Source organism: Scyliorhinus torazame, chromosome 3, assembly GCF_047496885.1.
Source record: "Scyliorhinus torazame isolate Kashiwa2021f chromosome 3, sScyTor2.1, whole genome shotgun sequence".
In the NCBI taxonomy this organism is placed as follows: Eukaryota; Metazoa; Chordata; class Chondrichthyes; order Carcharhiniformes; family Scyliorhinidae; genus Scyliorhinus; species Scyliorhinus torazame.
Window position 1 is genome coordinate 268,350,272 of NC_092709.1, and position 27,132 is coordinate 268,377,403.

Consider the following 27,132-nt stretch of genomic DNA (forward strand, 5'->3'; position numbering starts at 1 on the left):
CTTTCAAACATAAAAAAACAAATTTGGATTCCCCAAATACTTTAAATTAATTAGTTTCCTTGCTGTTACTGAATCTGGGTAAAAGGTCATGGATTTCCCCCAACATATCAAACCATTATCACATTATCACCCAATCTTTCAATTTATTCCAACTCCAGGCTTGTATTTATTCAGATGTTTTAAAACAAAAAGCTCTAACTGTTCTGAGAGACTATTGAATATATCCACCACATATTCACAGGAAGGGAAATAACTCTTTCTAATTTTTGTATGTGTCTAGTGCAGTCAAATTCCAAGTAAATAGAAACATGAACAAGCCATTCTGTCCTTGTTCTTGTTCTGCTGTTATCTTGGCATATGAACCAGGAGTAGGCCGCTCAGCCGCTCGAGTCTGCTTCACCATTTAATAAGATCGTGATTCATTTAATTTAAACCTAAACCTTCCTGCCTGATAACCTTTCACACCTTTGCTTATCAAGAATCTATCTACTTCTGCCTTAAAGATATTCAAAGATTCTGTCTTAACCACTTTTTGAGGAAGTGAATTCCTACAACCCACTGAGAGAAGGAAAACTTTCACCTCTGTCTTAAATGGGCGACCCCTTATTTTTAAACAGTGGTCCCTAGTTCTGGGTTCGCCCACAAGAGGAAACATCCTTTCCACATCCACCCTCTTAAGTTCCCTAAAGATCTTATATGTTTCAACCAAGTCACCTCTTACTCTTCTAAACTCCAATGCATAGAAGTCCAGTCGGTCCAACCTTTCCTCATGAAACAACCCGACCATTCCAGGTATTAATACATTAAACCTTCCTTGAACTGCTTCCAATTCAATTACATCCGTTCTTAAATAAGGAGACCAATACTGTGCACAGCACTCCAGATGTGGTCTCATCAATGTCTTGCGTAACTGTAGCATAACCTCCTTACTCTTGTATTCAATTTTCCTTGCAATAAATGATAACATAACCGTTGCTACTTGCTTGCTTTACCTGCATCCTAACCTTTTGTGATACAGGCACTAGGTAATCCAGATCCCTCTGCACCTCTGAGTTCTGCAATCTTTCACCATTTAGATAATATGTTTTTTTATTCATCCTGCCAAAATGGATAATTTCACGTTTTCCTACAATTTACTCCACTTGCCAGATCTTTGCTCACTCAACTAACTATCTATATCTTTTTGTAGCCTCCTATGTCCGCTTCCCAATTTAGTTTCCTTTGTGTCATAAGCAAATTTGCCAACCATACCATAGGTCCCTTCATCCAAGCTCATTATATAAATTGTAAAGAGTTGAGGCCCAAATACTGATCCCTGTGGCAAACCACTTGTCACATCCTGCCAAGCAGAAAAAAAGAGCCATTTTAGGGTGGCATAGTGGTTAGCACTGCTGCCTCACAGCACTGAGGACCTAGGTTCGATCCCGGCCCATTTCACTATCTGTGCGGAGTTTGCACATTCTCCCCGTGATTGCATGGGTCTCACCCCCACAACCCAGAGATGTGCAGGGTAGGCAAATTGACCACGCTAAATTGCCCTGTAATTAGAAAACAAATAGGGTACTCAAAATTTAAAAAAAAAACAAGAAAAAGACCCATTTTTGCCTACTCTCTGTTTCCTGATAGCTAGCCAATATTATTTTCATGCTAAAATGTTACCCTTTACACCACGCGCTTTAATTTTCCACAATAACCTTTGATCTAATACAGTACATTCACTGGTTCCCTTTATTCATAGCACGTTAGTTTTTCAGAGAACTACAGTAAATTGGTTAGACGTGATTTTCCTTTCACAAAACCATGTTCAAAAACCATGGGGGGGAGGGGGGTGGCACAGTGGTTAGTACTTCTGCCTCAGGGACCCTGGTTCAGTTCCTGCCTCTGTGTGTGGAGTTTCCACATTCTCCCCGTGTCTGCGTGGGTTTCCTCCAGGTGCTCCGGTTTCCTCTCTCCGTCCAAAGATGTGCAGGTTAGGTGGATTGGCCATGCTAAATTGCCCCTTAATGCCCAGGGATGTGCAGGTTAGATTTTGGGTTACGGGGATACGGCGGGGTGGACAGGGGACTGTAAATGGGTAGAGTGCACATAAATGGGTAGAGTGCTCATTCGAAGAGTCGGTGCAGACTTTAAATTAAATTTTTTTTTTTTTTTAGAGCATCCAATTAAGGGACAATTTAGTGTGGCCAATCCACCTATCCAGCACATCTTTGGGTTGTGGGGGCGAAACCCACCCAAACAGGAGGAGAATGTGCAAACTCCACAAGGACAGTGACCCAGAGCCGGGATCGAACCTGGGACCTCAGCGCCATGAGGCAGCAGTGCTAACCACCGCCACTGTGCTGCCCCTGGTCGGTGCAGACTTGATGGGCCGAATGGCCTTCTGCACTGTTGGGATTCTATGATTCTATTTTGACTCTGCCTGATTACCTTGAACTTATCCAAGTGCCCTGTTAAACATCTTTAATAATAGCTTCTAGCATTTCCCTATGACAGATGTTAAGCTAACAGACCTATAGTTTTCTGCTTTCTGTCTTCCCTTTTGAATAAAGGAGTTACATTAGTTATTTTCCAATCGAATGGAACCTTCCCCAAATCTAGTGAATTCTGGAAAATTAAAACCAGCGCTTCAACTATCTCACTCGTCGCTTCATTTAAGACCCTAAGATGAAATCTATCAGGACTCAGGGACTTATCAGCTTGCAGTTCTAACAATTTGCTAAATGCCACTTCCATAAGACCATAAGACATAGGAGCGGAAGTAAGGCCATTCGGCCCATCGAGTCCACTCCATCATTCAATCATGGCTGATTTCAACTCCATTTACCCGCTCTCTCTCCATAGCCCTTAATTCCTCGAGAAATCAAGAATTTATCAACTTCTGTCTTAAAGACACTCAATGTCCCGGCCTCCACTGCCCTCTGTGGCAATGAATTCCACAGACCCACCACTCTGGCTGAAGAAATTTCTCCTCATCTCTGTTCTAAAGTGACTCCCTTTTATTCTAAGGCTGTGCCCCTGGGTGCTAGTCTCCCCTGCTAATGGAAACAACTTCCCTACGTCAACCCTATCTAAGCCATTCATTATCTTGTAAGTTTCTATTAGATCTTCCCTCAACCTCCTAAACTCCATTCCCTGGTCATTGTAGTTGAGTTTCGACCTCCCTTCCAATTCCTTACTTACAGTTATTTCTGGGATGTTACTTGTCATCCTTATAGTGCAGATGGATGCAAAATACCTGTTCCATTCATCTGCCAGCTCCTTATTTTCCATTATTAATGCCCCACACTCACTTTCAGTAGGATCAACACTCACTTTGTTAACTCTTTTTGAAAAAAAAAAATATCTATAGGATCTCTTCCTATCCCATCTTTATATTTCTAGCTAGCTTTCTCTTGTACCCTAATTATTCCCACTTTATTGAATTTTTAAATTATTCTTTGCTTTGTTTTATATTCTGTCCAATTTCATGATTTGTGACCCATCTTTGCAGTTTTATGCTTTTTCTTTAAGTTTGATACTATCTTTAACTTTCTTATGGATGGGGAGTACCTCCCCTTTGTTATTTTTCTTTTCTCATTTGAATATCTATTGTGTATTCTGAAATGTCCCTTTAAATGTCTGCCACAATCTTTGTTGAACTATCCTTTAACCTAAATTGCCAGTTCACTTTTGCTAGCTCTGCTTTCATGTTGCCATAATTGCCCTTATTTAAGTTTTAAAATACTCGTCTGAGATCCACTCTCTCCTTTGAACCACTACAGTCGGTGCCATGCTGACTGCAGCAGTTCAGGAAGGTGGCCATCTTTCCAGGGCAATTAGGGATGGGAAATATATTTTGACCTTGCTATTGGCACCTACATCCATGGATAATGAATAAAAGCCTTAATTTAGCTTCTTTTACATGTGAACTTAGAAAACAGAATAATTATGACGCTGAAGGAGGCCATTCGTCCTATCGCATTTGTGCCAGCAGAAACATTGAGTCTAATCCCACTCTCTAGCTCTTGGTCCATAGCCCTGTGGGTTACAGGACCTCCAGTGTATAATCAAGTGTTTTGTAATTGTGGCAAGTGTTTATGCCTCAACCATTCTTTCAGGCACTGAGTTCCAGAACCTCATCATCCTTGAGGTGATAACAAATTCTCTTCAAATCCCCATGCATTCTTCTGCTAATTACTTTAAGTCCATGGCCTCTGGCTATTGACCTAGAGAGGTTCCTTCATATCCATTGTAGTGAGGTCCCTCATTTTGCACATCTCAATTACATCTCTCCTCGGTGTCATCTGTTTCAAAGAAAAAAGCTTCAGCCTATTCAATCTCCCCTCATAACTAAAATTCACCATCCCTGGCAACATCTTTGTAAATCTCCTCTGTACCCTCTACTGCCATCCTTCCTGTAATGCAGTGACCAGAACTGCATGAAATACTTGAGCTGCAGTCTAGCTAAGGTTATGTGCAGTTCTCGCATAACCTCCCTGCTCTTATGTTCCAAGCCTTAGCCAATAAAGGAAAATATCCCAAATCTATTCTTAACTACCCCAGTTCCTTATCTTGCTACCTGCAATGATCTGTGGAAATGTGGTGTAAAGTTCCTTTGCCTCTGCACTTCTCAGTATCCTACCATTATCTGTATATTTCCTTGCCTTGTTTGCCCTCTCAAATGTGTTGCCTCACATTTTTCTGTATTGAATTAAAATTGCTACTTTACTACGCACTTCATCAATTCTTAATATCTTCCATCAGTCTACAGCTTTCTCCTTTACTATCGACTAAAAAGCCAATTTTCATATCTTTGGCATTTACAAATTTTCTAATTTGTTGATATATACCACAAAACGCAAGGGACCTAATGCCACGTCTTGTGAAACCTCACTGCAAGCAATATTGCAGTCAACCATTACCCTTTTTCCTGCCACTGGATCTATTGGCCTTTTGCCCTGGGATCCCATGGGCACTTAGTTGTTGGGCATGTGCTTCTTTGTCATTGCTACTTTAAATTTCTTTGTCTTTGGGGATCGGAGAGGAATTTTGAAGATGTTTCTCCCGATTTGGTATGTGGGGTAATTGTTTGTTTTTCCCAGGTTGTTGGTGGGACACTAATTGTTGTGACTGTTTGGGGATGGGTGGGATGGAGCAGCTTGTCGTTTTTGTAACCTACCTTCTCATGTATTCATAACTAAAGATGGGAGATGAATGTAGTGCTACTGATATTGCCAACCTGTGAATAACAATTTTTAAAAAAAGTAATGATTTAATAGGTCTATTCTGTGCCTCATTTTTACAAAATATTTATTGTGTTTATTAGGGTTGATAATGGAAGGAAACATTAGACCTGAGTCAAAGGTGAAGTGTAAAATTGAAGAAGTTGGAGCAAAGCTCACCCTACATTCTGGGTCTGTTTTTGTGACTCCTCTGAATACTAAATCTGGAAAGCAACCCATACCAAACAAGGTGAAATTATGATATTTGTTATTGCCTCTTTTTTTCCACTGAAGATTATATACATGCTGCATGCAGGATATAGAGGTGTTTTTGTAAATAAATAATAATGTTATTGAAATTATGTACAGAATGTTGTTGCAAAGGCTTCTTGTTCGGGTAGTTAGATAATGTTTTCAATAAAGTTATTGTATTGAGTGTTTGCAAACAACATTGTGAATTTGTTACCCATAAGGGATATACCCTTTCAGTATTGCATACCTTGCTGTAGATTATTTCTAAACCCTCAGCATTGAAATTTAACAATTGACAGGCTGTTCTTTCATCTAAGATTAGCTCAGTAATTCTTTTCCGTACTTTGGATCAGCAGGCTATCCCCAGAGGAGATTGCTAGCTCTATTAGTATTCTAAATATACATAAATAATCTGGAAATAGGTGTAATATCAAAATTAGCAGACACAAAACAGGAAGAGTGGGCAATTGTGGGGATTGGAGCAATTTTAGGACATAGATACCAGATGAAATTTAATGCAAGGGGATATATTGTGTGGCGGGTCTTGGCATTGTGTGAGTATCCTTGGCTTATTGACTCCCGTATACGAGAGTGTACACTGCCAAGCCATGTCTTGTACTGACGGCGGTATCCTGTTTTCCCCTTTGCTCGGGATACCCTTTCAGTGCCTGGAAGCCGAGTTAGGTTTCAAATGTGTAGCTTTGTTTTATAGAGTACAACATAGAACCATGTGTTCATGGATTTATCCTGTTATCCTCAGATCCCCTGCTCTGTTTGGTACCTTTTAGTCCTGCCAGTGCCTGTGTGAAGGGAGACGCCGATCACAATGATTACCATTTGAATCAATTTTACAAATATTTGCAGGTCTTCTCTGTATGAATGTGAGGAATGGAGATTACTGTCCTGGAGTTTTGGGTTTTGTTGCATCTTGTAGTATATGTAAAATATCCTCTTAAAACTAATGTCTTTGTGATGTTTTTCTGTAGACCTCTATCAGGTCTCCCCTCAACCTCCGTCGTTCCAATGAAAACAAACCGAGTTTATTCAACCTCTCATCTTAGCTAATAGAACATAGAACATAGAACAATACAGCGCAGTACAGGCCCTTCGGCCCACGATGTTGCACCGAAACAAAAGCCATCTAACCTACACTATGCCATTATCATCCATATGTTTATCCAATAAACTTTTAAATGCCCTCAATGTTGGCGAGTTCACTACTGTAGCAGGTAGGGCATTCCACGGCCTCACTACTCTTTGCGTAAAGAACCTACCTCTGACCTCTGTCCTATATCTATTACCCCTCAGTTTAAAGTTATGTCCCCTCGTGCCAGCCATATCCATCCGCGGGAGAAGGCTCTCACTGTCCACCCTATCCAACCCCCTGATCATTTTGTATGCCTCTATTAAGTCTCCTCTTCACCTTCTTCTCTCCAACGAAAATAAGTCCATCAGCCTTTCCTCATAAGATTTTCCCTCCATACCAGGCAACATCCTGGTAAATCTCCTCTGCACCCGCTCCAAAGCCTCCACGTCCTTCCTATAATGCGGTGACCAGAACTGTACGCAATACTTCAAATGTGGCCGTACCAGAGTTCTGTACAGCTGCAACATGACCTCCCGACTCCGGAACTCAATCCCTCTACCAATAAAGGCCAACACTCCATAGGCCTTCTTCACAACCCTATCAACCTGGGTGGCAACTTTCAGGGATCTATGTACATGGACACCTAGATCCCTCTGCTCATCCACACTTTCAAGAACTTTACCATTAGCCAAATATTCCGCATTCCTGTTATTCCTTCCAAAGTGAATCACCTCACACTTCTCTACATTAAACTCCATTTTCCACCTCTCAGCCCAGCTCTGCAGCTTATCTATATCCCTCTGTAACCTGCTACATCCTTCCACACTATCGACAACACCACCGACTTTAGTATCGTCTGCAAATTTACTCACCCACCCTTCTGCGCCTTCCTCTAGGTCATTGATAAAAATGACAAACAGCAACGGCCCCAGAACAGATCCTTGTGGTACTCCACTTGTGACTGTACTCCATTCTGAACATTTCCCATCAACCACCACCCTCTGTCTTCTTTCAGCTAGCCAATTTCTGATCCACATCTCTAAATCACCCTCAATCCCCAGCCTCCGTATTTTTTGCAATAGCCTACCGTGGGGAACCTTATCAAACGCTTTGCTGAAATCCATATACACCACATCAACTGCTCTACCCTCGTCTACCTGTTCAGTCACCTTCTCAAAGAACTCAATAAGGTTTGTGAGGCATGACCTACCCTTCACAAAGCCATGCTGACTATCCCTGATCATATTATTCCTATCTAGATGATTATAAATCTTGTCTCTTATAATTCCCTCCAAGACTTTACCCACTACAGACGTGAGGCTCACCGGTCTATAGTTGCCGGGGTTGTCTCTGCTCCCCTTTTTGAACAAAGGGACCACATTTGCTGTCCTCCAGTCCTCTGGCACTATTCCTGTAGCCAATGATGACATAAAAATCAAAGCCAAAGGTCCAGCAATCTCTTCCCTGGCCTCCCAGAGAATCCTAGGATAAATCCCATCAGGTCCCGGGGACTTATCTATTTTCAGCCTGTCCAGAATTGCCAACACCTCTTCCCTACGTACCTCAATGCCATCTATTCTATTAGCCTGGGGCTCAGCATTCTCCTCCACAACATTATCTTTTTCCTGAGTGAATACTGACGAAAAATATTCATTTAGTATCTCGCCTATCTCTTCAGACTCCACACACAATTTCCCATCCCTGTCCTTGACTGGTCCTACTCTTTCCCTAGTCATTCGCTTATTCCTGACATACCTATAGAAAGCTTTTGGGTTTTCCTTGATCCTTCCTGCCAAATACTTCTCATGTCCCCTCCTTGCTCGTCTTAGCTCTCTCTTTAGATCCTTCCTCGCTACCTTGTAACTATCCATCGCCCCAACCGAAACTTCACACCTCATCTTCACATAGGCCTCCTTCTTCCTCTTAACAAGAGATTCCACTTCCTTGGTAAACCACGGTTCCCCCGCTCGACGCCTTCCTCCCTGTCTGACCGGTACATACTTATCAAGAACACGCAGTAGCTGATCCTTGAACAAGCTCCACTTATCCAGTGTGCCCAACACTTGCAGCCTACTTCTCCACCTTATCCCCCCCAAGTCACGTCTAATGGCATCATAATTGCCCTTCCCCCAGCTATAACTCTTGCCCTGCGGTGTATACTTATCCCTTTCCATCATTAACGTAAACGTCACCGAATTGTGGTCACTGTCCCCAAAGTGCTCTCCTACCTCCAAATCCAACACCTGGCCTGGTTCATTACCCAAAACCAAATCCAACGTGGCCTCGCCTCTTGTTGGCCTGTCAACATATTGTTTCAGGAAACCCTCCTGCACACACTGTACAAAAAACGACCCATCTATTGTACTCGAACTATATCTTTTCCAGTCAATATTTGGAAAGTTAAAGTCTCCCATAATAACTACCCTGTTACTTTCGCTCATATCCAGAATCATCTTCGCCATCCTTTCCTCTACATCCCTAGAACTATTAGGAGGCCTATAAAAAACTCCCAACAGGGTGACCTCTCCTTTCCTGTTTCTAACTTCAGCCCATACTACCTCGGAAGAAGAGTCCCCATCTAGCATCCTCTCCGCCACCGTAATACTGCTCTTGACTAGCAGCGCCACACCTCCCCCTCTTTTGCCTCCTTCTCTGAGCTTACTAAAACACCTAAACCCCGGAACCTGCAACATCCATTCCTGTCCCTGCTCTATCCATGTCTCCGAAATGGCCACAACATCGAAGTCCCAGGTACCAACCCATGCTGCCAGTTCCCCTACCTTGTTTCGCATACTCCTGGCATTGAAGTAGACACACTTCAAACCACCTACCTGAACACTGGCCCCCTCCTGCGAAGTCAAATCTGAGCTCCTGACCTCTATACTCTCATTCTCCCTTACCCTAAAACTACAATCCAGGTTCCCATGCCCCTGCTGCATTAGTTTAAACCCCCCCAAAGAGCACTAACAAATCTCCCCCCCAGGATATTTGTGCCCCTCAGGTTCAGATGTAGACCATCCTGTCTGTAGAGGTCCCACCTTCCCCAGAAAGAGCCCCAGTTATCCAGAAATCTGAATCCCTCCCGCCTGCACCATCCCTGTAGCCACGTGTTTAAATGCTCTCTCTCCCTATTCCTCATCTCACTATCACGTGGCACGGGCAACAACCCAGAGATAACAACTCTGTTTGTTCTAGTTCTGAGCTTCCATCCTAGCTCCCTGAAAGCCTGCCTGACATCCTTGTCCTCTTTCCTACCTATGTCGTTCGTGCCAATGTGGACCACGACTTGGGGCTGCTCCCCCTCCCCCCTAAGGACCCGGAAAACACGATCCGAGACATCACGTACCCTTGCACCTGGGAGGCAACATACCAAACGTGAGTCTCTCACGCTCCCACAAAATCTCCTATCTGTGCCCCTGACTATAGAGTCCCCAATTACTAATGCTCTGCTCCTCTCCCCCCTTCCCTTCTGAGCAACAGGGACAGACTCCGTGCCAGAGGCCCGTACCCCATGGCTTACCCCTGGTAAGTCCCCCCCCCCCCCCCCCACAAGTATCCAAAGCGGTATACTTGTTTCTCAGGGGAATGACCGCAGGGGATCCCTGCACTGACTGCTTTTTCCCAGTCCCTCTTACAGTTACCCACCTATCCCCAATCTTTGGTGTAACTAATTCCCTGAAGCTGCTATCTATGACCCCTTCTGCCTCCCGAATGATCCGAAGTTCTTCCAACTCCAGCTCCAGTTCCCTAACTCGGTCTTGGAGGAGCTGGAGATGGCAGCACTTCCTGCAGGTAAAATCAGCAGGGACACTAACTGCATCCCTCACCTCAAACATCCTGCAGGAGGAACATTGCACTCCCTTCCCTGCCATTCCTCTAACTTTCTACCAAGATCTGGCTAACAACTAAATTAAATTTTTTATAAAAAATAATAATAATATAATAAAATATGGTACTTACCTCAGACCAATGGGTTTTATTATTAGGTGAGAGGAGGAGGGTGGGTGGGAGACACTACACGTGTAGTGTCTCGGGTTTCCTCTCCACCAGAATTTATTGGTGAGGGTCTTCCCAGACGTCCGCGGGTCGACTTCCTGTTCCCGCCTAAAATGTCTGCCTGTGCCCTGCATACCAGGCAACTTCCTGGTAAATCTCTTCTGCACCCTCTCTAAAGCCTCTACATCCTTCTGGTAGTGTGGCGACCAGAATTGAACACTATACTCCCAAGTGTGGCCTAACTAAGGTCCTCTACAGCTGCAACATGACTTGCCACTTTTTATACTCAATGCCCTGGCCAATGAAGGCAAGCATGCCGTACGTCTTCTTGACTACCTTAGAACATAGAACATACAGTGCAAAAGGAGGCCATTCGGCCCATTGAGTCTGCACCGACCCACTTAAGCCCTCACTTCCACCCTATCCCCGTAGCTCAATAACCCCTCCTAACGTTTTGGCCACTAAGGGCAATTTATCATTGCCAATCCACCTAACCTGCACGTCTTTGGACTGTGGGAAGAAACCGGAGCACCCAGAGGAAACCCACGGAGACACGGGGGGGAATGTGCAGACTCCGCACACACAGTGACCCAGCGGGGAATTGAATCTGGGACCCTGGCGCTGTGAAGCCACAGTGCTAGCCACTTGTGCTACCGTGCTGCCCATCTCCACCTGTGTTGCCTCTTTCAGTGACCTGTGGACCTGTACACCTGGATCTCTCAGACTGTCAATACTCTTGAGTGTTCTACCATTCACTGTATATTCCCTAGCTGTATTAGACAATGCATTATCTCACATTTGTCTGGATTAAACTCCATCTGCCATTTCTCCGTCCAAGTCTCCAAATGACCTAAATCCTGCTGTATCCTCTGACAGTCCTCATCGCTATCCGCAATTCCACAAACCTTTGTGTCGTCCGCAAATTTACAATTTAGCATACACGTACTTCTGTGCTGTACCTTCAGGTTGACACCTTATTTTTAGCCATTCTTGGTGTTGTTCCTGGCATGATGCCCTACACTCTCTTTGAACCAGGGTTAGTCTCCTGCCTTCTTGGTAATGGTAGAGTGAGGGATATGCTGAGCCATGAGGTTACAGATTGTGGTTGAATACAGTTTTTCTGCTGCTGATGACCACCTAACCTGCATGTCTTTGGACTGTGGGAGGAAACCGGAGCACCCAGAGGAAACCCACGCAGACACTGGGAGAACGTGCAGTCTTCGCACAGACAGTGACCCAGCAGGAAATCGAACCTGGGACCCTGGCGCTGTGAAGCCACAGTGCTATCCACTTGTGCTACCGTGCTGCCCTTTAAGTAGGCCGACATTAACATTGCAATGAAGTTACTGTGAAAATCCCCTAGTTGCCGCACTCCATCGCCTGTTCAGGTACACTGAGGGAGAATTCACCAAACAAGCACGTCTTTCGGGATTTTGTGGGAGGAACCCAGAGCACCTGGAGGAAACCCACGCAGACACCGAGAATGTGCAGACTCTGCACAGACAGCAGCCCAAGCCGGGAATTGAACCCGGGTCCCTGGCACTGTGAAGCAACAGTGTTAACCACTGTGCTACCGTGTCCTTGCAGTCAGCATCACAATGAAGCAGCCTGGGAACATGTCCTGGCAGTCAGCATTGCAGTGTAGCGATGTGGGAACAGTGTCCACTTGGGCAGTGTTGCAGTGAAGTGGTCTGGGAACGGTGTCCTCGCTATCAACATTGCAGTGAGACTTCCAGTGACGGGGATGTGCTGAGCGGACGCATGAAAGGTGACTCCCCTCCTGAAAACATGTAATCGGGCACTTTAATAATAATCTTTATTAGTGTCACAAGTAGGCTTAGATTAACACTGCAATGAAGGCACTGTGAAAATCCCCAAGTCGCCACACTCCGGCGCCAGTTCGGGTACACTGAGGAGAATTCACAATATCCAATTGACCTAAAAGCACGCCTTTGGGATCCTATGGAAGAAAACCGGAGCACCAGGAGGAAACACACGCAGATGCGGGGAGAACGATTAAAACCGGGAGCAAACACCTCCCCACCCTCCTCTAACACCGACAAGACGAGCCATGCCAAGCGGCAGCAAATCGAGATGTCGATAAGATGGCAGAGGCAACAACAAAATAAAGAATAGGAAAGATTAGAAGGCGGCGGTCATGAGGGGCAGCTATACCTCAACCACACCTGAGCGAGGTGAGCCACCAGGAGGGGGCCACCACACTAGCGGGTAAGCTAGCTGCTGGAAGTACGAACGAGAGGGGGGGGGGGCGAGTGGCATGCCTCCCATCGGGGGGTGGGTGCCTGGCAACGGGAGGGGGGAGCACACCACAAATGGGGGGGGGGGGGAAGACTTGGAGGGAGGGGGGCACTAGTAGGGATAAGGATGGAGGAGGTTGAAGGTAGAAACACTCATGGGGATAAAAGGGGCACGAGGGGGTGTGGGGTGGGTAGGGTAGGGTACTAGGCTGGTTACAACAGATCGCACATGGCAGCATGGAACACAGGCACTTTGGAGGATCCCCAAGAAAAAGGAAACCCCGAGTGCAGGGGCTCACCCACATGTGTACACATAGTTGGCGGCCATCTTGGGTGCCCTTTGGACAAAGGGAAATCCTGAAGTGCAGGAGCACCTCCGCAAGGTAAGTATGGTTGATTATGCAGTAGGATAGTCACCTGGAACTTCAGGGCCCAGTGAAAAGATAGAGTCGTTGTCCATCTCAAAAATATGAAAGCCAATATAGTCTTTCTTCAAGAAATGCTGAATACTCCGCAACTGTAATCTCCGCCTATGCTCCACACCATGTGGACGTGAGGTTGGAGACATGCCAGGCCCAACGCCGCCCCCCCCCCAAGATAAGTCATTCAGCGAATGGATATCACAAGCAATACACGGGTATGTTAACAACAACCAGAATGGAGAGGTCTCACCCTCCACGTTCGGAGAGGCAGTGATTAGAGGCGGAATAATTGCGTACAAAGCACGCAGAGTCAGAGAGTGAGAATGGCTCGGCGACAACTAGTTGACTCCATGCTGCAGGTGGGTCGACAGAACTCTGCGACCGCAACCATCGAACTACTGGTGGAGAGGAAAAGGTTACTGATCTGCTGTCCGCGAGGAAAGCGGTATAACAACTTCCCCAGACATGGGGGACTTTCTATGAACATGGCGACAAAACCCGCCGCCTGCTGGCTCACCAGCTGAGGAAGCAGGAGGCTACCAGGGAAATAGCACCGGTTAGGGACAAACGGCAGACTAGTTCTAGAGCCTGAAAAAAATCAACAAAGCTTTCGAGGCCTTCTACCGGGGGCTGTACACATCCGAGCTACCTGAGTGGGACTCTGGGATGAAACAGTTCCTTGATGGACTGGACATGCCGATCGTGGGGGAAGATAGGAAACAGCCTGGTTGCACCATTAGAACTGGGAGAGGTCATCGAGAGTATCAAGTCCATGCAGGCGGGGAATGCGGCGTGGTCAGATGGATTCCTGGCGGACTTCTACAAAATATTTGCGACAGCAATAGCCCTGCACCTGCGGGGGATGCTCGCAGACTCTCTGGTTGGGGCTTCCTGCCCCTAACATTAGCATAAACCTCTATATCGCTGATACCAAATGAAGACAAAGACCCGACTGAGAGTGGGTCGTACAGACACATCTCGCTGCTCAATGTAGTTGTGAAGGTCAGGCAAAACCCTTGGCCAGGTGGCTGGAGAGTTGCTGGAGGTCATCGCGGAGAACCAGATGGGCTTTGTCAAGGGCAGGCAGCTAGCATCGAACATCAAGCACCTGCTGAATGTGATAATGACCCCAGCTGGTGCGAGAACACCAGAAGTGATCATCTCCCTGGATGCAGAAAAGGCCTTTGACAGAGTCGGGTGGAAATAGCTCATAGAAGTACTGGAGCGGTTTAGGCTTGAGCCAGGGTTCACCTCCTGGGTGAAGCTAGGAGCGTACGGATTGACACCAGGTACGAGGCAGGGATGCCTACTGTTCCCACGTTATTCGCCCTGGCAATCGAGCCTCTGCCGATTGCCTTTGGATTAGCATAAGGCTGGAGGGGTATCCAGAGAGGGGGCATAGAGCATAGGGACTCACTCTATGCGGATGACCAGCTGCTCTACATCTCGGACACACAAGTCAACATAGAAGGAATCATGAAGCTCTTGAAGGAGTTTGGAGCTTTCTCGGGTTACAAACTCAACCCGAGTAAAAGTGAGATCTTCCCGGTAAACCCGCAAGCTGGAGGGACAGAGCTAGTGAGCCTACTGTTTAGACAAGCCCAAAACAAATTCCGCTATCTGGGGATCCAATTAGCCCACAACTGAAACAAATCCACAAATGGAACCTAATAAGTCTGGTGGAGGAAGTTAAAAAGGACCTGCAAAGGTGGGACACAGTCATTCTCGCTGGCAGGGAGTGTGCAGATGATCAAAATGAACGTACTGCCCAGGTTCCTCTTGCTGTTCGGATCCCTCCTGATCTACATCCCCCAAGGCCTTCTTTAACATTGTGGACAAACTAATCATGGTGTTTTTTTGGGTGGGTAAGCACCCGAGGATCCAAAAAAGTGTCCTGAAAGGAAAACAAATATGGTACGCTTGGCCCTCCCAAACCTACAGTTCTACCATTGGGTGGCCACGACAGAAAGAGGGAATGGTTGAAGGAGCCGGAGGCAGAATGGGTGAGGATGGAGGAAAGTTCCTGCAGAGGGACATCCCTCCGAGCACTCATCACAATTGCACTCCCATCTGGGCATAGAAGTGGGGGTTCTTCGTGGATGTGGAGAACAAATGTGAACAGAGCCAGGGAAGCCTGGCCAACCACACCCACATGTTCTGGACTTGCCCCAGATTGGTGGGGTTCTGGACAACCTTTTTCAATGTAATGTCCAAGATTGTGGGGGTGAGGGTGGAGCCAAGCCCAAGAGTGGCAGTCTTCAGGATATCAGACCAGCCAAGGGGAGGGGGACTAGGGGAGGGGGACTGACGCCATAGTTTTTGCCTCCCTAATCGCCCGCTGAAGAATCCTGCTCATCTGGCAATCGGCGGCACCACCCAAAACCGCAGACTGGCTGGCCGCCCTCTCGGAATTCCTCCAACTGGTGAAGATAAAATTTGCCATCCGCGGGTCAGAGGAGGGCTTCCACAAGATGTGGAAGCCAATCACCAACTTGTTCCAAGACCTGTTCGCAGCTAACAACCAGTAGAGCAGAGGTGGGGAAAGGGGACAAAGGCACAGTAGAGACACTGAGCATAAAGGAAGGGGAAAAGAGAGGGAGAGGGGAAAGGGGGGGTAGACAAAGGCCTGGGAAAAGATAACCAAGGGGCCCGAGGGCAAGCAGAGAGCCGAGGCAGCAGCAATACACGGGGCAACTCACGCTGGGACCAGCGTCAGGTAGGGTAGCCGAGGCAGAACAACCGGGTGGGGCTTTCAGCCACGGAAGGGGGAGAAATAAGTAGCTGTAAATATGTATAGTGGTCCATGTTTGTTTGTATGTTCTCCCATTGTACTTTAGTCTATACTTGTCGGCACCGTCAGTCTTTCTTTAGTCACAACTATGATTTTGGTTTGACCATTAATATCAGGAAGACAAACGTCATAGCCGAGGATGTTGCAATACAACCATCTATCAGCATTGACTGTAATGATGGAGATTATTGATCGCTTCACATAACCTAATTTCCAACATCACCAGCAATCTGTCACATGATGCAGAAGTCAACACATACATCGCAAAAACCTCAGCTATAATGTCCAAGCTGAGTAAGAGAGTGTGGAGCAATAGCAATCTGATTGAGAGCACCAACTGCAAGTCTACCAAGCCTATGTGCTCAGCGCACTCCTGTGTAGTTGAGAGATCCGGAAAACATATGGCTCGGCAGGAAAAAAACCCAAATAGATATCAGCATCTCCTGGCAGGACAAGATCACAAACTGAAGTCCTGGAGCATGCTAATTCCATTAATTTACACTCAATGGTAAGCCCCACAGTCTGTGCTGGCTTGATCACATATATTGGATGGATGATGGTCGTATATGTAAAGACTATTTGTATGCTGAATTGACCACTGAGTTATGACCTGCTGGGCATTCATAACTCTAGTACAAGGGCACCTGCAAACGAGATATGAAGATGACAGACGTTGGTGCTGACAACTGGAAAACGATTGCTGACTGCTGTGATCTCTGAGGGTGGTTTGGAAGGGCTGTGGGAGAGCTGAGCAGAAACATAACGGTCAGATGACCAAGAAGAGGGCCCAGTGACAACAGAGGCCACTGAGTTGTGCACCTTCTTGGCCTACTGTCTTCCTCTGCAGCAAATGTGACAGAGGCTGCTATGCTTGAACCATTACAAATGGTGCTTAGCATAGAGTTGACCACGCTGCAAACCATTGTGTTACATGATGATAAATCTACCACGACCATATAATCTTAAAGATCTCCAACACATCACCTGCCTAAGATTCTTGAAATTGTTATCTGCTTCCAATTTCATGCCCTTTAGTTCCCCAAAACAGTCTAGAAGTAGAGTGGGGAATTGATTATGGGAGCAAGCGCTAGGTCTTATGAAACTGATGAGGGGATAGATGAGAATGGAATTGGTGTCAGAAGAGATGTAACTGGTTTCTTGGATTTTATCTTGAAATAGGTTATGAAGGAAAAGAAAGGGGCCAAGAGTGCATCTTTGAAGGATCTCTGCCCAGAGGACAAGAGGCGCATTGCTAACCTAATCAAGGAGCTGGCAAGGTGAGTTTTGTTTTCAGTGTGAAGCTGCACATAGCCCTTTTAGCCGAATACTGGTACAAAGCCCATAACACTGATACTGAACATATAAATACTTTACAATATTCTTTTGCACACCATAGCTCTTCCCATAATTAAAATACAGAAAGTGCTGGAAATCGTCAGCAGGTCTGGCAGCAAGTCATATTGGATTCAAAGCATTGACTGTTTCACTCTCCACAGATGCTGCTTGATCTGCTGAGTGTTTCTGGCGCTTGCTGTTTTTATTTCCGATTTCCAGCAGTAGTATCTTGCTTTCATGATCGTTCTTCCCATTTCCATGAAGGCTGGTGGGAAAATGGTTGTATGCAATCACTTTCTCACCCTGATACGTATTAAACCAAATTGGATATTGACAGACTGGTGATTGTTGATCTGCTGAACATGCTTTGGATGAATGAAAGTTGAAATTGTTGTCTCTATGCTTTAATTCAGTTTTTCTTCTACTTGTTTCCAGAATCTTTTAATATTTGGTGCGTTCAGCATCTCGGATTGCTCCCATAGAGAGGTGGACCCTTGAACCCACAGACCGCATTTCACTTTTCCAGATCGCTAAATAAATATGTTATTATGTTAAAGGTTTGAACATAAGATAACTTTTTTTGCAGCTGACTGGTTTTATCACATGTTTGTGTGAACCAACTCATCTTTGGAAGGTGGCAAAATCTTCTTCGACGATCACTCGCTGACGAGTATAATTGCCCACGTAAGAAACTCTTGTGTCCATGGTTATGGGTTCTGTGCGTCCTTGCGTGGCTGATGAGCCCGATCCTAGAGCTGCATCTCTGGCCACACACTTGGCAGGTGTTTACAGGAGTTGGCATGGTCCTTGGACTCGATCACTGGTATTCCTTTCTTGGGGCTCCTTTTCTGGACCTCTTCTTGCCGCCGGGTGTTCTCGAAGAATTGTGTCCCTTCATCAGGAGCTTCCACCGAGTAGGTCTCTTCTGAGCAAGGGTCTCCAGGTATTGATGTTAATGTTGCATTTCTTGAGGTAAGCCTTCAGGGTGTCATTGAAGGGTTTCCTTTGTCGACCTCTTGTTTGGGAGCCTTCCTTGAGCTGGGCAAAGAGGATTTGCTTCGGCAGTTGTAATTATGGCACCCTAAGCACTTAGCTGGTACAGCGGAGTTGGTTTTGGGTGATCACGGCTTTGATGCTGGTGCTCTTGGCTCCTTCGAGGACGCTGATGTTAATACGCCTATCCTCCCAGCTGATGCAGAGAATCTGTCTCAGACAGTGTTGATGATACCTCCCCAGGGCCTTGAGGTGGCATCTGTACGTGGTCCAAGTTTCTGAGCCGTGGAGAAAAGTTGGAGGCTGACTGCCTTGTATCTGCACCAATGTCATGGTCATCAAAGACTGTCATCCTTAGACATTCGAAGGAAGCACTCGCGGATTGGAAGCGATGTTGTATCTCCATATTGACGTCAGCCTTAGATGAGAGGAGGCTCCCCAGATTGTGGAAATGTTCCACGTTTTGGAGGGTTTCTCCGTTGATCTGGATGAAGGGAAAGACCAGATATTGCCCTGGGGAGGCTTGCTAGTGGACTTTGGTCGTCTTGAGGTTGAGGTTGAGACCGATTCTTCGATATGCTTACGCTAAGGTGTCAAGCATGGAGATTCTCTTCTGAGAGTGTGGAGATAGCAATATCATCCGCATACTCCAGTTCCACGAGCGATGCCGGTGTCATTTTCTTCTTAGCTTTCAACTGGTTGACGTTGAAAAGTTTCCAATCATCACGTAGATTATGTCCACTCCACTGGGAAACTTGTTCTTGATCAGGTGAAAGATGGTGGCGATGAAGGTGTTGAAAAGGATTGGGATGATGAGGCATCTCTGCTTGACTTCAGTCTTGACCGCAAAGGTTTCTGTCTACCGGTGAGGACTGTCTCCGACATTGTGACGAGGAGGAGTCGGAGGATGTTGATTAATTTTTCTGGACAGCTGGTTTGCCTGGGTCTTCCATAACTGACTTTAGTAAAAAGCCTTGGTCAGATCGATGAAGGCCATGTAGAGTGGTTGGTGTTGCTCCTGGCATTTCTCTTGGATGTTGTCGAGCAGTGAAAATAATGTCCATTGTTCCACGGTTTGGTCGGAAACCACATTGGCTTTTTGGAAGGATTCCTTCAGAGACTGGGAGAAGGCGGCTCACTAGGATTCGGGTGATGATCGGCCCGTTGTTGGAGAGTAAGGAGGTCCCTTGGTGGTTCCCACAGTCCGCTTTGTCTTCTTTCTTGAAGATGGTGGTGATGAGTCATCTCTGAGGTCAGCAGGGATTTCTTCTCTGTCCCAGATTTTCAGCCACGGCTGATCACTTTTTTCCTCCAAGTTTGAAAATCTCCACTGGAATCCTGTCCGCTGCTGCAGCTTTTCCTTTCTTCATGTGTTTAATGGCGGCTTTGACTTCATCCACGTCTTGTAGGAGTCCAAGATCATCATTGATGGGGAATTGGAGGATTTCCGCGAACAATCCTAGATGAAGACGTGTATCATGGTTTAGGAGTTATTTTAAGTGTTTTCTCCATCGAAGGCTAATGCTTTCTCTGCCTTTTAAAAGGGTTCTGTCCTTACTCCGGACAGGATTGAGTCAGAGGGTGTTGGGTCCATTATATTGCATTGGTGGCCCCGGGGCTCATGTTTGTCGGTGAGGCATTGCAGCTTCTTAGCTTTCTCAGTCTACCATTGGTTCTTGATTTCCCTACTTCTTTGTATCTGTGTGTTTGCTGTTTGATGAATTCTTCTCTTTGCCTTTTTGGTGATGTCATTATTTTGCCATTTCCTCTTGTTGTCGATGAGGTCTTGAATGGTGTGGTCATTCCCATTGGCCTAGTCCTGGTGTTTCCTGGTATTGTAGTCTGTGGTTTGTTCACAGCTTGAGATGATGGTTGTCCTCCACTCTTTCCAGTTTTCCTCCACTCCATTAGAATGAATGCTTTGGAGATTTTGGTGAAGACAGTGTAGGACGTTCATTAGCATGCTTGGCTCTTGAAGTGCACAACATTGACTGTTTTTCTGAGCTGTTTCCTCTTGTGGAGTTTAATAGACATAGAGGAGTGGATGAGACGATGGTCTGTCCAGCTGTCACCTGCACTGGTCATCGCATTGGTGATGAGGGCAAACTTTTGGTTTCTGGATCGGATGATGACATAGTTGATCGTGCGCCAGTACTTTGAACATGGATGACTCCAAGAAGTCTTGAACTTGTTTTTTTGGCGAAACAGTGTGTGAGTGATGACAAGATGGTGTTCTGTGCATTGGGAGCAGAAGAACTCTGTTGGAGTAACGATTCCCAACTTCTTCCTTTCCAATGGTTCCTTTCCAGGGTTGAGTGTGCTTTCCATCCTGGCGTTGAACCCACCAAGAAGGATGATCTTCCTTAGGAATGTTGGAGTGTATGGTGTTCCAGGTGGAGTAGATCCTTCTTTGGACTTATCATTGGCATCACAGGTTGGGTGTAGGAACTCACGACTGTTGCCCTTTGGTTCTTGACAAGTTGTAGCCGGAGAGTCTTGAGGCATTCATTGATGCTAACAGGCTGCTCCGAGAGTCGGTTGATGAGTTTGTTCTTGATGACAAATCCAATTCCATGCATCCTGGGCTAATCTGCAGATTTTCCTCTCCAGAGGAAGGTGTAACCACCTCCTTTCCTTCCTCCCTCAGCTGTTCTTCTCCTGCTCTTCGGATCTCTTGCAGGGCAGTGACGTCGGTGTTGTAGTACCTCAGCTCACGAGCAACAAGGGCAGTTCTCCCTTCCGGTTGGTTGTTTTGCTCGTTATCCATGGGGGTTTGTACATTCCAGGTTCCGAAATTGAGTTTAACTTTGATTTTCTGACTGCAGGTAGATGAGCCCGCTGGATGCAGTTTTCCAGCCAGGTTGGAGATGGAACAGACTATTTTTACGGCACGTTTTCTAGCCTTTTCCCCATGCGGTTGAGCAGAGTGGTTCCTGAAGAGGGCTGCTCAGTCATGAAGAAAGCTGCCAAAATGCTCTCCGTTCCTATTCCAAAAACGAAATGACTGAATCAAACTCCACCACCTACATGCCGGTCCGAAGATAGGGACTACCAGACCTCACGGCCCTGTCACCTCTTGCCATGGGGCTTGTTTGGGTGTGGGGGCGGGATGGCGTGTTGGTTTCCTCTAATGCCTTGTGCAAGACATTTTTTAATGTGAGTATGCTACTGCACATCAGCAGACACACGGTCCTTGACAGAAAATAGATCAAGTTCCAAGTCCCTACTGCTGCAGCCTTCATCTGCCATCGCAGCGTCGATATCATAAGATTATCTTCCGCTTGATCTGTCGTTGAGGACTTGTTTTTGATTGCACTTTGTCTGATTCCTCCCCTTCCGGCCTCACCATCATGGGTGACCCTGCCAGGAGTCATAAGACACCTGAAGGCATTGCTCTCGGGATCAATGGAACACTCGAGCCTCTCCTCCATAGCAAGTGGCAATCTACGGAAAAGAGGTGGCTGACTGGCATTACAGTGGACAGCGAAAATGTGCCCTACGATCATATGAAAGTCTGCAAAATGAAAGACAGCAAAAGACCCATTTAGTCTCTCCCACATAAGTTCACAAGATATAGGAACAGAAGTAGGCCATTCGGCCCATCGAGTCTGCTCCGCCATTCTATCATGGTTGATATGTTCCTCCTCTGTTACCTACAGTGCTATAGACCGAGAGCTGGATTTCAAAATCCTTCCAAGAACACATGACGTAGGAGCAGGAGTAGGCAATTTAGCCTCCCGAGCCTAAACACTTTCAATGTGATGAACATGGCTGATCCCATCCTGGCCTCAACTCCACCGTCCTGCCCATTTTCTGTAATCCTTCAACCCATTGCCAATTAAAAATCTATTTAACCCCTCCTTAAAATTACTTACTGTCCCAGCATGCACTACACTCAGATAGCGAATTCCACAGATTCACAACCCTCTGGGAGAAGTAGTTTCTTCTCAAATCTGTTTTAAATTTGCTACCTCTTATTCTAAGATCATGACCTTTCATTTTAGAATGCCCCACAAGAAGAAGCATCTACTTTACCAGACCTGTTAGCATCTTGTACACCTCGATTTGATCTTACCTCATTCTTCTAAGAGCTAGAGAGTATAGGTCTAAACTGTTCTATCTCTCCTCATATGACAAACCCCTCATCTCTTGAATCAATCTAGTGAACCTTCTCTGAACTGCCTCCAATGCCACGACATCTTTCCTCAAATAAGGGGACCAAAACACAGTGGTTGGCACAGCTGCCTCGCGGCGCCGAGGTCCTGGGTTCGATCCCAGCTCTGGACCACTGTCTGTGTGGAGTTTGCACATTCTCTCTGTGTTGCGTGCCTTTCACCCCCACAACCCAAAAGTTGTGCAGAGCAGGTGGATTGGCCATGCTCAATTGCCCCTTAATTGGGAAAAATGAATTGGGTACTTTAAATTTATTAAAAAAACATTTGCCACCTTCCACTATGCAGGCAGCATTCTAAAATCTATAGCATTTTGAAGGATGGCCACCAATGCATCTACATGGTGTAGCCAGCCTGCATGCTGTCACTCTGTAAAGTGAAACTCCACTGAACCTTAATACTGGAATTTGAAAGATGGAAGAACTGGACGTAGATTCAGTTGAGGCCCTCAAAAGCGAATTTAATAATTTTCTGAAGAGCAAAACACTGCAGAACTACAGGGACGAGGTGAGTTGCTCTAGGAGAGAGCTGGCATGGACATAACTGATCGAATCAGCCCCCTGTACTACATCCATTCTATGATTCTATGAAACACAAACATGCAGTTCTTAAAGTATTTTAGTTCTATAATTTTTATTCATGATTTATTCACTTCATCTTCTATTTATACACAGAAATATATTTCAAAATTTACAATGTTCCTTGCAATCTTCTAGATATTGATACAGAAATTCTCTTGGTGCTGTATTTCCTTCAACATAAAGAAAACTACAATTTTTTGCCTCCAATTGAGAAAAAATGCAGTTTTAGACATAGTTGCCATGTGTAGTGTTAGGATCCCGAACGTGAACCCAACTATTTTCTATTTGTGAAACTGAGGAAATGGTGCTGCATTACAGGAGTGTTAACACTGACTACTGGTATCTTTGATATTAGAAGAAACTTTAATTCCTTAAATAACTACGTTAGCAACAAAGAAATAGCTTTACAGGCAACAGTTCTTAAGTAAAATACAAAACCTTAACTTGTTTCCTAAATCTGCACTATATTCCAATTAAGTAAGTTACTGGTTTACAGGGATAGGGTGGAGAGTAGGCTTGAGTAGGGTGCTCTTTCCAAGGGCCGGTGCAAACTTGATGGGCCGATTGGCCGCCTTCTGCACTGTAAGTTTTATGAAAACTGTACACAATACTCTGGGTGCAGTCTTACCAATGCCTTGTAGAGTTGCAACAACACTTCCTTACCTTGATACTCAATTCATTTAGTTATAAATGCCAACATTCCATTTGCTTTACTTATTATCTGCTGCACCTGCATGCTCGTTTTCTGTGACTCATGCACAAGGACACCCAGATCCCGCTGCATTGGAGCATCCCGAAGTCTCTCCCCATTTAGATAATAAGTTGCCGTTCCATTTTATTGACCAAAATGCATGACCTCACACTTATCCGTGTTAAACTCCAGCTCCCACATTTTGGCCCACTCTCCTAACCTATCTATATTTCTTTGTAAGGTTCTTATTTTCTCATTGCAACTTACGGCCCACCTATCTTTGTGGCTATGGAACCTACTATCCCTGTATTTAAGTCGTTAATATAGATTATAAATAGCTGGGGTCCTCGGGCCGAACCCTGTGGCACCCCATTAGTTATAACTTGCCATCCAGAAAAAGACCCATTTATCCCGACTCTCTGCTCCTGTCAGCCAGTCCAAGCTAATAAATTACCCCTAATCCCATAGTTGTGATTCCCTGTGCATTGTGATGCAGATGCTTTTGAAGGCCCCAAAGCCATACAGTCTCCTGGGACTAATTTACAAAACGAGAAAAACGCAGGCCAGTTAGAAAAAAAATCTTTAGAATTCCTCCTTGACCCATGTTTGCAATCCAACCTAATCCAGCAGATCATATTGATCCTGATTTATACATCAACATAACTACAATATCTGGTGCAAGGTGACCTTTGATACAGCAAATTAGCATTCATTGCCCAGCTAGCAGCTTGTTCCAAAGGACCAGTATACTTTGGAAGAAGAACTGCCAAACCTCCAAACTAACTCTGCCCTTGCGTAGCTTGTAAGCACAACCCCATGTCCTTCCTAGTGTATCCAGTTGAAAAAGCTAGTCCAAATAATATAGTCTCTTTATTATTTTATAAACCTTAACCAAGTCACCTGCATCCACGCTAAAGTATGCAGGCTCCTTCCTCTGTGCGGCAATCTAAGATTCTTTTCAAACTCTGACCTAATCTTATGTTCTTCTTCTGCACCCTTTCCAAAGATTCAATATCGCCATACTATGTGAAGAGTCAAACGTCAAAGCAAAGTCTTTACAAAGATGCTTTGTTTTGTAGTGAATTGCCCTATGAGTACTTCCTATTTGCTTTAGTTATAGCCTCACACTGTGGGTCTATATTCTTCAGAGAGTGATGCACTGACATCTAGATCACACTCTTGTCACAGGCTTCAATTTTGTTCCTTCTAGAGGTACTGTAACATGAACTCAAGTGTATAACACTACTTTTTTGAATTAAATATTGGCAATCAAGACCCATTTCTCCCAAGAAACGGACATCTACTTGCAGTAGTTTTGTATCTTCTACAGTCTGAATAGTCTCACATATTGCTGAAAATAGACATTTGTATCTTCTACAGTCTGAATAGTCTCACATATTGCTGAAAATAGACATTTGTATCTTCTACAGTCTGAATAGTCTCACATATTGCTGAAAATAGACATTTTGTTGAAGTTTTTTATCATGCATTCATCAGGACAATTCACAAGAAAACTGATGTAAGGGAAAATAACATATTTATACTGTATGAGAAGAGAGTACTGATTGCTTGGTTGGGAAGTGGACTCTGATTTGTAGAGGCTTCGTCATGGAGAATGCACCAGTTGATGGTGACTGTGTTAACTGCTGAGCATTGTTTGAACCAGGCAGCTTAACTCTGGTCAAGGCATTGCCCTGAGGAATAAACCAGCAAATGGCTGTCACTTTGTTTTATTTAGCTGAAACAGACGCAGCGTATGCATTTTCTGTCTCCAACTAACAAGGCCCTGTGTATTAATATATATATGTAGCTTCCAATATATGCAAATGCACCACACAGCCTGATTATTTATTGATTGTCCCCAATCATATTTTTCCAATTTAGGTCCAATTTTAGCATGGCCAATCCACCTACGCTGCACATCTTTGGGTTTTGGGCGGTGAGACCCACGCAGACACGGGGAGAATGTGCAAACTCCACACGGACAGTGACCCACCACCGTGTGGCCTATCAGTGTCATTCATAGTACATTCAGAATTATTTAGCAAATGTTCTTCAAACATAGAATCATATTTAATGTTAGACATTTATGAGTTTTGCAAGTACGGGCTGGTTGGGTACGGTCTGCACCTTGCTCGTTGCAAACAGTGTAAGTGACGTGCTATTTCATATGACCCACCCGTCTTTGGGATATATGGCTTACATACCCAGCATCACACTGGCACTGAAATTCCTATCCCACATTACTCATTTTGTGTGATAGACAGAAAGTCTTTTTGGCTTGACAGCAACATCTGTTAGTGGCAAATACCACTTAATAATAATAATCTTTATTAGTGTAGGCTGACATTAACACTGCAATGAAGTTACTGTGAAAATTCCTTAGTCGCCACACTCCGCCGCCTGTTCGGGTCCATTGAGGGAGAATTCAGAATGTCCAAAAATACCTAACACCATCTCTTTCGGGACTTGTGGGAGGAAACCGGAGCACCCGGAGGAAATCCACGCAGACACAGGGAGAACATGCAGACTCCGCACAGATAGTGACCCAAGCGGGAATCGAACCTGGGGCTCTGGCGATGTGAAGTAACAGGGCTAACCACTGTGCTACCACACTGATAGACTGAAAGTGACAGCCTTAGGCCCGTTCATGTGTTTGCGTGATAGACCGTGATCTGATCAGGGTTTAAACTAGTGTGGCGGGGGGGGGGGAAACCAGAACAGCAGGCCAGTAAGTGCAGACAGTTGGAAGCCGCAGGGTTCAGTGGAACTATAGGCCTGGAGTGCGTTTGCTTCAATGCAATAAGTACAACAGGTAAAACAGATGGACTGAGAGGCTGGATTACTGCATGGATCTATGATGTAATTGCAATTATGGAGACATGGTTTAAGGAGGGACAGGACTGGGAGCTTAATATTCCAGGATATTGTTGTTTTAGACGGGACAGAAGGGAAAACAAAAAAGGTGGGGGAGTTGTATTGCTGATTAGGGAGCAGATCACAGCTGTGTTGAAGGAGGACACATTGGCGGGATCTTGTAGTGAGGCATTATGGGTGGAACCCAGGAATAAGAAGGGTGAAATCTCCATCTTCCCCTCGAATCACAGAATCACAAAATAATACAGCACAGAAGAGGCCCTTCGGTCCGTCGAGTTTGCATCGACGAGTGAAAATCACCTGATCTGCCTACCTAATCCCATTTGCCAGCACTTGGCCCATAGTCTTGAATGTTATGACGTGCCAAGTGCTCATCCAGGTACTTTTTAAAGCATTTAAGGCAACCCGCCTCTACCACCCCCCAGGCAGTGCTTTCCAGACTGTCACCACCCTCTGGGGGAAAAAGCTTTTCCCCA

General features: G+C 45.4%; 1 protein-coding gene across 3 annotated transcripts in view; it reads left to right on the forward strand.

The window, feature by feature from the left end:
• The window catches only part of kiaa1328 (KIAA1328 ortholog), a 248,111-nt gene that overhangs the window by 17,829 nt on the left and 203,150 nt on the right, over positions 1 to 27,132 (forward strand). For all 3 annotated transcript variants that reach the window (XM_072497237.1, XM_072497238.1, XM_072497236.1), the window contains 2 exons: positions 5,306 to 5,451; positions 17,187 to 17,284. In XM_072497237.1, coding sequence (XP_072353338.1) covers positions 5,314 to 5,451; positions 17,187 to 17,284 — 236 coding nt within the window. In that variant the 5' untranslated portion in view covers positions 5,306 to 5,313. The remainder of the gene's footprint in view (positions 1 to 5,305; positions 5,452 to 17,186; positions 17,285 to 27,132) is intronic.